Here is a 13,016-nt window from a genome sequence, read left to right as displayed (position 1 = left end):
CTTCCTGTCTCTGTAAAATCAATTTCAAAAATCCTCACCAGAGGATTTTTTTTAAAAAGCACTATTTTGAAAATGTGTAGGTTCCACCTGAATTTTATCTCATCTTTTTTTTTTTTTTTTAAGATTTTATTTATTTTCAGAGAGAGGGTAAGAAACATCAGTTTGTTGTCTCTTGCACATCCCCAACGGGGGCCTGGCCAGCAACCCAGGCATGTGCCCTGACAGGGAGCCGACCCTGCCACCCTTCAGGTCGCAGGCTGGCGATCAGTCCACAAAGCCACACCAGCCAGGGCTTTATCTTGTCTTTAAAGAACCAGTAATCCCATTCTTTCAGAAATAAGAAAAGATTGAAAGGTCCCTCTTCATTTTAAATAAAAAACCCAGTAACACAAGAAAGAAAACAATTATAATTCTATTGCTGGTATTTACCCAAGAGAAGTCAAACTTGTGTTTGTCTACACAAAGACTTGTGCATGAATGCTCATAGTATGAGCTGTAGCCTAAAGCCAGAAGTGACCTGGATGTCTATCGGTGGGTGAATGGATCAGCTGTGCTATATCTGTATAATGGATTACTACTCAGCAATAAAAAGGAGCATTCAGACCAGTACATGGAAAACTTGGATAAATACTAAAAACATGCACAGGTGTGAAAGAATACAGGTAACAAGTGTCTAGTACTGTCATTCAGTTTTGTGACTTTCTGGATAAAGAGACTATTTAGAGTCAGCAAAATGACAGATTTTATAGTATTCTCTAAAGTTTAAAATTGTTATTATAACTTTATAACTTGAAATCTCTGATGAGAGTTCCTGAAAGTCTGCATTCCAGTCTGGATTGCAGCTAGTCTCTTTTCTACGTGACGGGTTTCCGCTTCGTGCCTGGAGCTTTCTGTCTGGCCTGTCAGTCCCCATTCCAGCATTGCTTTAGGACACGTGCCATAACTAAGATGAACATAATTCGTTCTTCAAAACACAACTTGCAGAAGGTGCCCTTTAAAATTAAATGATTGTCTGATACCTGTTTTACTCTGAGGTTACATAAAATGTGTTACACTTGAATGAAACTCTTAATAAATTTTGTTTATTTTTAAATTGTTTTTTTGTTGCTAGAATTCTCCTGCAGATGTTGGCTTCATGGTTTCTAAGTTGCTTTTGACCATACAGTTATGTCCAAAAACAGAATTTCAGTCCAGTGAAAGATTTGGTGAAGACCTAAGTGACAACACTTGGGAGTACATATTTGCCATCGATCTGCTCTGCTGCCATCAGAAATGGGTTTGGACGCATGATAACATTATAAGGTACGGAGCTATTTTCAAACTCCCAGTAAAGTTGGGTTATTTGAATTGTGGGGCAGTGTATGGAATGATTGCTCACTTGTGGTTTGAATAATTTTTGCTGTTTAAGGCAGCGGAAACATTTCCAAATGACATTGTGATCTGGATAACAGATAATAAAACTACCCTTAAAGCATGTGTGTCACTATTACATCTCTTCGTTTTATTTTTCTGTGGTGCTTGTTACTGCTGTTCATTACAGTCCATTACTCCTGTCTCCCCGAAGGAGAAATGACTCATGAGGGAGGCCCTTTGGTTCACTGGCATACCGCAGCGTACGGGGCAGCGCCAGCAAACGTGTGGCATGGAACATAATGACCATTGTCTTAGCATACAGATACTCTGGGAAACCCCACATGAACAGAAGTGTTCAAAATTCCAGCTTAACAGCTCTTCCCATCGGGGGTTTCAGGAGAGAAGTGATGAATTGACTTCTCTCTGTACATCTGGAATTCTGACACTGGCTATGTGCCATCTTCAGAAAAACGAAGAAGATAGTCAAATTTCTGTTCTGTGGTTCTTAATTTTCTTGGGACTCTGACTGAGGAAGGCCGGTTTGAAGGCAATTATGACATTGAAAGGGATTCACCAAGGATTGATAGTCCATATCCTTGAGATACCTGCTGGAGGAATTGATTCTATGGAAATTGGTTCCTTTTTTTCCTCTTTAACACTAGGGAATGATTAGACATCTAAATGTCAGCAATAGGGAGTTGAATTATATAATGAAATACAGCCATATTAAAAGAACTATAAATGGATTTTTATGTATTGACATGGAAGTAGCTAAGAAAGTGAACAGACTATCCATCCTTCTGCGGAATGATGTGTGAGTGCCTGCCTGTTCCCCTCTGTTCCCGGTGACTGGATGGAGGAGACCACCAGGGATGGTGCCATTCGGAGGTGTTTTGTTGAAGGTCCTGCCACAGGTGGTGAGGACAGAGAGTCGAATATCAGGACATCATTTGTGGGAGTGACTCCAGACCCTGATTCCTAAACACTGGTTACTTCCACCATGTTTTTTACATACACACACACACGTAGAAGTGCATGGAAACGGAGCCCAAAATTAGAATAGTGATAATTACCTGAGCATGTGTTGTTAGTTGGGATGCTTTTGGTTTACATTTTTCTTTTGTTTTTCTGCATTTACCTTGTCTAATATAAATACTATCTAAGAAGTAAACACATTTTTGAAAGAGAAAGTAGAAGGGAATTGGCACTGATTTTTGATATTAGAAAGTTTCTTTAATTCATCGAAAGTGGGTTTTTTAAAATTATTGTTTCTGATGGTTTAGTTCTTTTTACAAAACAGCCTGTTTAACCCTGCTCCTCCCACGGAAGCTGTTGGCCGTTAGAACACAGGAGCTGCATTACTGTTTGGAAGGCCAAAGTGAAAGTCAAGATTCCTCTCTTCCAGTTCTGTGACTTGGGGACGTTGTTCAGCCTCTCTGTGCAAAGTCTTGTAAAAAAAAAACACACAAAAAGGTTAAAACAGAACAAAGATGCAATCATGGGTGTTTGTAGCCTCTTTTAAGTCAGTATGGGCACAAATATCCCGAATATTTGGAGAGTTTGTGAACTCCCTGTGTGTGTTCTCATTTTAATTTAAAAAGTGACACCTTCAGAAGTTTCTCTTGTTCACTAATTGACTGTCTCTTACAGACCATTTTTAAGATAAGTTCTTAATACTTGGTGATGATGAGCATTCATACTTTCATATACACATGTGTATTGTTACTTTACAGTAAGGAGCTGTGGCCTGTGATGGATAAGTGGATAAAACACAGAAAAGGACATGCGAACATTGCGTATATTCCTGATGTTATCATAGCATCGATACTGAGGCTGATTGGTGAGTTTCTCTCTGATTCGATTTTTTTCGTGTTATTGATGATATTCTTGGTGAAGGAACAAGTATATGATTATGTATGTTAGCTGAAACGTTACCATAATGATTGATTTTGTAATCATTAGAGTCGATACTTTTGCACTTAATCCAGTCTCCTTACTCATGGTCTTTCTTTTTTTCTTTTTTAAGATTTTATTTATTTATTTTTAGAGAGGGTAGGGAGGGAGAAAGAGAGAGAGAGAAACATCAATGTGCGGTTGCTGGGGGCCGTGGCCTGCAACCCAGGCATGTGTCCTGACTGGGAATCGAACCTGGGACACTTTGGTTCACAGCCCGCGCTCAATCCACTGAGCTACGCCAGCCAGGGCATCTTTCTTATTATAAATAATTGTTTTTATCCATCTTTGTCAGAGATAAAAGTTTTTAATGTTAGTACATTTTATTTATAATGGAACTCTTGCTTCTCAAGTACTAATATTAATATAAACACATGTACATACTTGAATATGCACACCAGAATAAATAAATTGCTATAAATTGTACTGTATTCTCATTTGGTTTCTAAAATAAGGCTGTCTCCTATTGTTTTCATACCGTATGTTTTTCATACTTGCCCTGTAAGGATCACCTTGTGTACTTCCATTGCTGGGATCCAGCTTTGTTCTCCTCTAGGCTGAATATACAGAAATTAAACCATTGTTTAAATGGGCTACACTCTTTCATCTCAGATCTAATCAAGAAGGACCTCAGTGAGCATTTGGGTCGTCTTCTCCCTGAAACCACAGATCTTTAAAGTTTTATCTATTTTTCCCCTTTTTCCTTCATCTCTGACAAGCTGCCCTCTAGACTCTGCAGAATGCTCAGAGATGAGCGCTGTTCTTTATTAGCAGGCCCTGTACTTGAGCGGACCTCTCTGTCTGCAGCACGTGTTCACTGCCCCTGAGCGCACAACACGAGGTGCATCTGACTTACGTAAGGCCCCTAGGTACTTGACCACAGTTTCCATGAGTTTTAGGTTTCTTTGGAGTTTATTTAATTCAGACTTCAAGATAATACCATTTGAAGTAAAGTTTGAGAATATTTATGTAAGTCTGTAAATAGGTCACAGTAGGAAACATACTGTCTTTGGTTAGTTTTGTCACTGTTTCAGCAAATGTACATTTCTACTCTGTGCATATTTTACATGCAGACATGGGAACACAGTGCTAAGTAAATACAAAATGACTTAAAACAACAACCTAGTTACAAGGTAGACATCCAATTTTCACTTGTAAGTTATTAAACAAGACAGTGTAAGAATCAGAGGCTTGCTAAAGACTTGTTTGGAATTAGAAGATAAAGGCACACAAGTTGAAATGAATAAACTGCTCAGTGAGTTAATGTCTGAAAACACATGTTGCTGAATTCCTCGGTTTAAGAGACCCTGAAGGACGATTTCAGGGCCAAGTAGGAAGCAGCGGGGCACGGAAGAGCCGCTGATGGCATTTTCAGCAGTCGGGGCATCTGCACGTCTGGGAATCCTGGTGTCATTAGCGCCTCCTCTTGTGGATTCAAGAATGTTCTCACTTTGAACTAATTCATTTTAAATTACAAAACCTTTTTGAGAATTTAAGAAATTAGGAGAGACATTAAGTCTATAATACTTATGTTGACCCTAGGTGAAGTACCTATGGGATTTTCAAAAAAACGTGGTGCTTTTTGAAGTCACACTTAAGAATATGATACAGATTTTCCGGCTACTCTGGCAGCGGTGTGTGTTTATGTATTTGTTGATTGTAACGAGAGGACGGGTTCTACTGCTGCACGGAATCAGCTTCACTCTGGTCAGCTCTGGCCGAGGGGCAGCCCCACGTGTGGTTCTCGCCGTCAGGCGGCTGGTGTGCATCTGTGCTTATCAGGTTTGGCTGAGCATCCAGATTGCCTGAGGAGCTTTTTTAGAATACACATTCTCTGGCTCCGCACATAACTATACAAGATTATATAAGTACTTTTAATTATATATCTTAAAAAGTAACCTACATGAGAATTAAGAAGAATGTGTCAGTTTATCGTATAATTGTTGGGAGAAAACCTGACTTGTAGTTTTAGTCAAACTCAAGCCAGTTTATTCTTTAAATCATTAAATTCTGGCTTTTGAGGAAATAATTTGTAAAATTTAATAATATGGACTATTCAGAGTAATACATATGTAATTACATAATTAAGAGTTGCATACATTTAATACACTTCTATATGAGAATTATTGGTAGTGTGTAAATACAGAAATGTGGTTCAAAGGACGGATAGATAGGAAGTGTAGTGCCGGAAATCAGAGCAGAGTCAGGACTGGAGAATCCTGCTCAGGCCTGCAGGTGGACCAGAGCAGGCCGAGCTCATGTGCCTGAGAAGAAGCAGGTGTGGAGAGGGCTGGAGGGACAGCTGGGTGGTTCTAGCTGTGGCTGAGCTTTGCTCGCCCTGGTTGTCTGGTGGCACGGAAGGCTGACCCAGACAAAGCAGTTGATAGGTGCTGAGAGCATAGTGTGGAGGAAATGGCTGAGAGGAAGGGCACGTACAGGTGAGGTAAACTCTTCAGACCTGGTGGAGTCCTGAGAAGTGGTGTTAGGGTTGGATGTACGTGTACCCTGCCGCACGTACCTAGTCAACTTGGAGTTTGAACTGATTCTAAGGAGAAAAGTTCTAGAGAACCTTCTTGTCTTGGAGTTTCTGAAGCCAACATTAACAAAAGAATTTAGTGAATAATTTAGTTGGTAGACCGTGATTTAATAGTGTCAGCAAGTCACACACTGACTATTCATAAAATAAAGGAAATGTATCTTCCTCCTATCTAAGTTCTATCTGGCTGAAACCGCTCATTCTTCTAAATTCCCTTCATTTATTATAACTTCACCAAGAAAGTAAAGCATCACCTACCATCTGTATGTGTGAATAAAAGAGATGGCTATTCCTTTTGATCACTCCTGTAAGACAAATGGTACTTTATCAAGTTCTGACCCGTTAGCTATTTAACCTGTTTCCACTTAAGAATAGGGGTACCCATTTTAACTTCAGTTCAAGGTCATTAAACCTAATGTACATAATATTTTATGAAAGAACAAATTTTAAATTCCTATGAAAGGTTAATCTACACTTAGCCAAAGATTATTTATGTTTTGTTTTATTTTTCTTTTCTCCTAGGTCGTTTAGGTCAACTGGGTTTGAAGGAAGGGTTCCCATCTGCTGTGAAAAACATTAGTTCAGTTATTGGTATGTTCATACAGCATGCCCAGGACGAAGGTAACACTTCTGTTCACGAATCACTTGCATGCCTCGCACTAGACCTTACTGTGTCCTCCCTAGGCCTGCGCACCGTGCTCTGCCTCTCTTGCTGCAGGATCACTGAGGTCAGGGCAGTTTCAAAAGCTGCAGTCTGGCTGCACTTTCAGCACTGACATTTCAGTCAGAGTCCCAGCTCTCTACCCAGTGCCACACCTTCCTGCTTACTGAAATTATTAGAATTGTGTTGTTTTTTTTTTTAATTTTTTAAAGATTTTATTTATTTATTTTTAGAGAGGGAAGGGAGGGAGAAAGAGAGAGAGAAACATCAATGTGCTGTTGCTGGGGGTCGTGGCCTGCAACCCAGGCATGTACCCTGACTGGGAATTGAACCTGCGATGCTTTGGTTCGCAGCCCATGCTCAATCCACTGAGCTACGCCAGCCAGGCTAGAATTGTTTTTTTGTTTTTTGTTTTTTTTTTAATCACTGTTTCTTTTATCTTTAGACTTTTTTTTTTTTTAGGTCTGTGTGTGAGCCCCACTCTGGTTCTCTAATTGCTTTGTAGATTAGGGGGAAGTAATTTTAAAGCCGCAATACTATTTCCATTTTCAGCATTAACATGTGAATGTGTGGGTTTTGTGATTTTTTTGTTTATTTTAAATAGTAGTAGTTTGCGCAGTTGGGCATCAGTCCCTTCAATGATAGAAATCTAAAATATATAGTTAATAAATGTTAATGAAATAACTCCTGAATTTTTCACCTAAAGTCTTTCATTGCAATAGACTTTAGCTAAAATTTAACTAAATTAAATTGCAATTAAATAACTCCTAAATAAACTTACATTAAATGAGAACTCTAATTCATATGCCATAATCTATAACCTAGCTATAATTTTGTAGTTATATGGTATAATTTATAATTATACACTATAACTCGGTATAGGAAAGCATGGTACAAGGATAGTTTTTCATTTGTTCTCATTTCATCATGTTTTTCATTTCCAAAGTTCCTATATAAATGCTTCCAGTGGATATTTATTGGAGTCATTTATTTGACAAATGCTTTGAAATTCACATTTCCTTAAAGATAAACATTGGAGTTTGATGCTTCCAGAACTGCTTTGGAAAGCGTAGCCCGTGTTGGTGGTGAGAGGGCAGGCCCTGTGTGGCCCGTGCTGGGCCGACGGGCACGCAGGCCGCTCTCAGCACCCAGGCCAGCCCTGGGAGCCTGCACAGAGCTGTTCTGCATTTGTTCTTTTTGTTTTTCCCCTCCTTGTAGACAGGTCTTAATTTTTTTGTTAGGGGTATAGTCTTTTATATTTAGTTTTCATTGCTGGCAGAAAGCATTCTGTTTTTGAATAGTATTCAGTAGATGACACCATTAAATTTTTGAATAACAAACCTGTTTTTCTGTGATGATGGATGTGAAACTTCTTTTCAGATATACCGTGGGGTATACAGCTGGCAGCCGTGTACGCCCTTTGCGACTTGAGCCCCAGCAATCCAGCAGAGATATCCAAGATCCTGGAAGCTTGGCGCAGGGAGACCTCGCACAGCGTCCCCTCCGCGGTGGTCAGCTCCCTGGAGGAAGTCAGTGCATTGTGTGCAGGGGAGCTCGGCTAAACCGCCGCCTGCCACTGCACCTAGAGAAGTGCCTTCACATGTCTTGAGTATAAACAGATTCATGAGCTTTCCAAATGTAAACGAAGGTTTCACAGGAAAGATGCAAAAGAGAAAATGCCAAGAGGCTCTCCTCACTGTGTGGCAAGGAGGCGGGAAAAATGCGCAGCATCACAGCTGTGTTCCCCCAAACCACATGCTCAAATCACGTAAGGCTGTTGTGATTACATGACGTAGGGATTGTGTTGTGTCTTGGTCAAACAACAAAAACTTGAATTTAGCCCTTTTTGCTGCAGAAAGTGTCCTTTCAGTCGCTTTTTGAAATTGAGTGGCATTTTATAATGAATTTAATATGAAAGCATTGATTTGGTTCCTGAGTTTATTCTGGCCTTTGTGCTTAAATGGCTGACTAGGAAAAACTATATTGGCTAAAAAAGAACTAGAAGACTCTCTTCCACGATCTCAGCTGGAAGTGGGCTACAGAAGTTTTTCTCAAGGTGTAGTGTGCAGCTGATCCGAGGAAACACGGGGGAGCCTCTAGAAACTCACCGTAATGCATTTTCTTCACAGGAGTTTCTTAACGAAAGTTCTTTAAACTAGTTAACTCTCTGTCAGGAAAAGGAGAGTGAGGAGCAGAAGGCTCTGCAGGCCCTGCCTCCACGGCGTGCACGTGCAGACTTGGAGACGGGTGCGCAGGGCTCCCGGCCGCCGGCCTGCGGACAGTGCCACGCGATGATGTGTGTCACATTCGATGATGTTCCGCTTTCGGAATTTTAGTATTTGTACAGAGGGAATGGGTTCAGCAGCTCTCCGTGGTTCTGATTTGTCTTATATTCATCATTTCCTAAATCTCTTGTATGTGTTTTTTTATAATAAAAAATAAAAGGAAGCCATGTACATTATTGTTCTGATCAGTAAAGATGATGCTTGGTGTTACTCCCACTTTTGCTGCAGATAGAAGAAGACAGCCATTCCAAAGGAGACTCCTCTTCAGGGCAGGCACGTGCTGCTTTGCCAGCGTTTCACCATTCTGAGTGTCTCTGAGTGCTCTGGGTGATATCAGACACCAGATAATTAAGTGTTGATCTGCACTTAGGATTGGATATGTTTGTTGAATTACAGTTGCTGCCCTTTTCAAATTCTATTTGACAAATATTTTACTCCTTTGTGTTTTTAAAGTAATTATAGCAAAAAACTGAGATGTATGAACAATTCTGTGTAACCCCTCAGAAGCTTTTGGTTGGTGCGCTCTGCACCGGTGCCTCACCAGAGGAGCTGGTGAGCAGACCGCAAGCAACAAGTCCCTGAAGACCTGTGATCTGTTAGTAGAGGAAAACCCTAAGCAATCACCCCAGTAAATCAACGGTTGAAAATTTTGGTGAGTTCAGTGAGAAAACGTGGGGGGTTGCTGTAGGATAGCAAGGTAGTAGACATTGCTCTTTCTAGGTGATGATCAAGGAGGGTCCCTCTGAGGAGATAACACTTGAGCTAGGAGCTGAGAAAAGGGAGCCAGCTTTGAGAGTAGGGGACACGTGTCCCTCCCAGACAGGTAAGTGAGGCTTTTGGAAGGAAAGAACCTTTCTTGTGCGAGAAGGTGGCTGACTGATACAGCCAGAACACACCGTTCAAGTGTCGTTTGTCGGATAGTACAGATTATGCCAATCCCTGGGACTGGGGCAGCCCTGGGCTTGTTCACAGACTGAGCAGAGATGTCATATGAGATTACGGTTCACTGGAGCTGCTCTGTGGCAAAGGGGTGTGAGAAGGGCAAGGGGCAAAGCAGAGGGACCTGTCAGGAGGTAGGGGAGAGATTATGGTGTTAGATGAATTTCACATATCTCTTGGAGGTAGGATCAATGCTAATATCCTGAACTTGGATGAGGGGCAGGTAAGAATCAAGAGTCAAGGTTACTGAGTTGGGTTCCGTGGGGTGGTTACAGGTGCACAGGTGGGTGGTAGGAAACAAAAACCCTAGGTGCTGGTTTGGGACCTGGACATTGTAAGACATCCAAGTGGAGGCAACAGGTAGCCTTTACAGGCCAGTTTGGAGTACAGACTAGATAGGGCAGAAGTTACGAAGCTGATAATGTATGGGGGCTATTTAAAGCTGTGTGTGTGTGAGAGAGTGTGTGTGTGTGCGAGTGAGTGTGTGCATGTGCGCATGTGCGCACGCCTAGGAAGAAAAGTACAGTAACATCACAGAGGGCAGAGGAGGAAACAGCATTAGGGCAGGAGGTGGTGGTGTAGTAGTACCTTGGCGACTGTTCCCTTGCCAGAGGCAAGAAGGTAGGCATTAGCTGTGCTTGAAGCTGCCAGGTCAGGTGAGGTAAACCTGCCAGGTGATGACTGTGTTTTGCATCCTGTGGATGTGGTGACCTCAGCGAGCATCTCCCATAACAGTTGGCCTAGAGGGGTGCAAAGTGAACAGGAAGTCAGGAAGAGAAGAGCAGGTCAGCAGACAGTTTTTAGAAAATTTGCCTAGTGCATGGATTTGTCAAAGCTGTTCAAAATACTTTTTTTTAGCCTCAGCAGTTTTATTTGGTTTTGGTGGAGGGTAGGTAACACCTGACATTTTCTGCTGGTTGCCATTCTTTTGACCCTTTGGTGTGTGGAATTTGTCGTCATCTGCTCTGTTTTGTGACCTGATGGTAAGTAGGCCTGAACTTGCCTTTGGCGCTGTTTGTCATTCTCAGAGGGTGAAGCAGTTTTAAGCTGTTCATAAATTAAATTCCAGGTATTCAAGCAGAACATTGTGGGGTTTTCTCATTTAAAAAGAAATCCTGAACGAACATTTGGACCTAGAGCTGGGTGCCGCGTTAGGCTGGCGTTAGGGGTCTCCACCAGGAAGCACACAGGTTCTCAGGCCGGCTCTGGTGTGACCACCGTGGTGGGAACAGCCCAGCAGCCTACAGAGCTGCTCCGAATGAGGCCGTGGCTCTGGGGGAGAACAGTGGGCGTGTCTCAGTGATCTCTTTGGACATTGGAACCTTTCCCCCCATGCATGTTCCCCGGGACGTCCAACTTTTCTTCATGAGTGCAGAGTTGGCCCGTAGAAGGTGCTTCATGCTGTAATTTCCCACCCTGAGGCAGCTTGTGTGACATCCGTTACTTGGTTAAGAGAGTTAAGAGAGGATGTAACAACAGTGAGCAGGATCTGTTCTTAGGGCTGGGCAGAGCTGCACCATGGCCATTAGAGGGCACTGCAGACTCGCCCTTGAACTACAGCGGCCAGAAAACCGGGCCTTGCCTGGGACACACCTAGGTGCACAGTCTACAACCTGAGAGCCTTGCTGTCAGGGAGCCGTTTCCGTTTGTACTTCGGGTGTTGAGGGGAGTTAGTGCCACCACCTGGGCCCAGTATCTCCAGGAGTAAATGCGAAAGGGTAACATGTTAAATAATGGTATTTGAGAGAATATGCCGCCCCCCCCCCCCAAAAAAAAAGAAGAAATACTTTGCCTATTTGTTCAGACACTCTCCTGGATATTTTTTAATGATCCTAAAGCAAAATGCTTTCACCAGAACAACAGCAGTGGCAAGTGGGTAAGCGATACTGGGTAGGAAGCCTGTGTGAGCACCGTGACCGGCCGTGTGTTAGAGCAGTTAAGCCATCCTGCACACATCGACACACTCAGTTGTTTCCAGGTACCATTTCCAGCACATTCTCCTGTAGAACCGTAAAGAATCTATAGTGTGGATCTAGCTTATAAATGTAAGTTCAATCAACCTAAGACTACAGATGCAAGAAAGGGTTCGTTGAGTGTGTGAGAGATTTGGGGGAGTTTGGGAGTTTTGAAGGTAAGGCAGCCGTAAACCGTTAGTTGTCCGTTTGCCTGAAACCTGCTTAGAAAAAATTATTGTTCTCGGTTTTCATTGTGAAGCAAATAGGAAGTTCTTTTTCCTGCCCCTGGAGAGCATTTTAAGGAAGACGTACTTTTATACCATGACATTTCTGTCTTAATAAATTCTGTGTGTGTGTGCAGTTCAGCTGAAGTGTTCTGTGTAAACAAAGAATTGTGGGTGAGGTATCACTGAGAGATGCTACAGCTCAATTTTATGAAAATGAAAATGTCTGCTTTTACGGACTTCGGGTTTCTGTGAACAATGTTTGCACCTTGGGAGGCCCTGCCCGGGCTTCCCCTGCCTCCCAGTCTCCTTGGACCAGGGTTTACACTTGGGGCCAGGTGGGCCTCTGATTTCCCCGCTGGGGAAGGTGGTCCTGCCCAGCACCCCGCCCCAAGGGCTCTGTGCCCAAGGGGGTGAGGGCGGGGAGGCCTGGCTGGGTGGTCCCCAGACCAGGATTTCTCAAAGGGCACATAGCCTCACCCCAGACCCACCAAATTCCAGACTGGGAGTCTGGTGTTGTGTAGGGAACCCCCAGCAGCTGGGGACCTCGAGAGCTGCTGCCACCCTGTTCTGCCTGGGCACCCGCCCGCTGCTCTGGGCTCTGCCCTCCCGGCCACTCCTTACAGAGGCTCCCCCGTCGTTCCCCTTCCTGGTTCATTTCAGTGGCAGTTTGGGAGGAAGTGGGGGAGGGCTTGGTAACCGCCTCCCACCGTCTCAAACTGAACCTAGTCCTGTTTTTACTTTTTCGGTGTGTTGTCTTGAAGAATATTTTTTTTCTTAACAAATAGTCATTAATTGCTGCTCTGAGGAAATCTCACCCTACATCGTGAGTGTACAACTGGCAAAACTCGAGAGAACAGGGTGCCGAAATGCACACCCTGAACCCAGCACACCTTTGGCACTCAAAGAGTAACTGCCCCTCTTGATTGTCATGATTTTATATGTAAATTTGTATTATTACATATTCATTTTAATAGTTTGAATTGTAATCCAATGTATTTTATTACCTAATCTTTTCATGTTAATCATGTGTTGTATGCGAGTAGTAAATTAAAAATTAAAACAGGTCACACACTGGAATGTCAGTCTCCATCCCTGTCACTCAGGCCC

The 13,016-nt window shown here is 42.7% G+C and overlaps 1 protein-coding gene across 2 annotated transcripts in view; it reads left to right on the top strand.

Moving 5' to 3' along the window:
* The window catches only part of ICE1 (interactor of little elongation complex ELL subunit 1), a 54,240-nt gene extending 41,277 nt beyond the window's left edge, over positions 1-12,963 (top strand). Inside the window, exons 16-19 of one of the 2 annotated variants that reach the window (XM_028509597.2) lie at positions 1,112-1,302; positions 3,087-3,193; positions 6,365-6,463; positions 7,884-12,963. In XM_028509597.2, coding sequence (XP_028365398.1) covers positions 1,112-1,302; positions 3,087-3,193; positions 6,365-6,463; positions 7,884-8,065 — 579 coding nt within the window. In that variant the 3' untranslated portion in view covers positions 8,066-12,963. Of the gene's footprint in view, positions 1-1,111; positions 1,303-3,086; positions 3,194-6,364; positions 6,464-7,883 lie in introns of those variants that run through there. The other variant, XM_036020282.1, reaches the window with a different exon arrangement.
* The last annotated feature ends 53 nt before the right edge of the window (positions 12,964-13,016 follow it).

This window comes from Phyllostomus discolor, chromosome 3 (genome assembly GCF_004126475.2).
Source record: "Phyllostomus discolor isolate MPI-MPIP mPhyDis1 chromosome 3, mPhyDis1.pri.v3, whole genome shotgun sequence".
Lineage (NCBI taxonomy): Eukaryota > Metazoa > Chordata > Mammalia > Chiroptera > Phyllostomidae > Phyllostomus > Phyllostomus discolor.
Note: the sequence above shows the minus strand (reverse complement) of the source record. Positions and strands in the feature narration are given on the sequence as shown.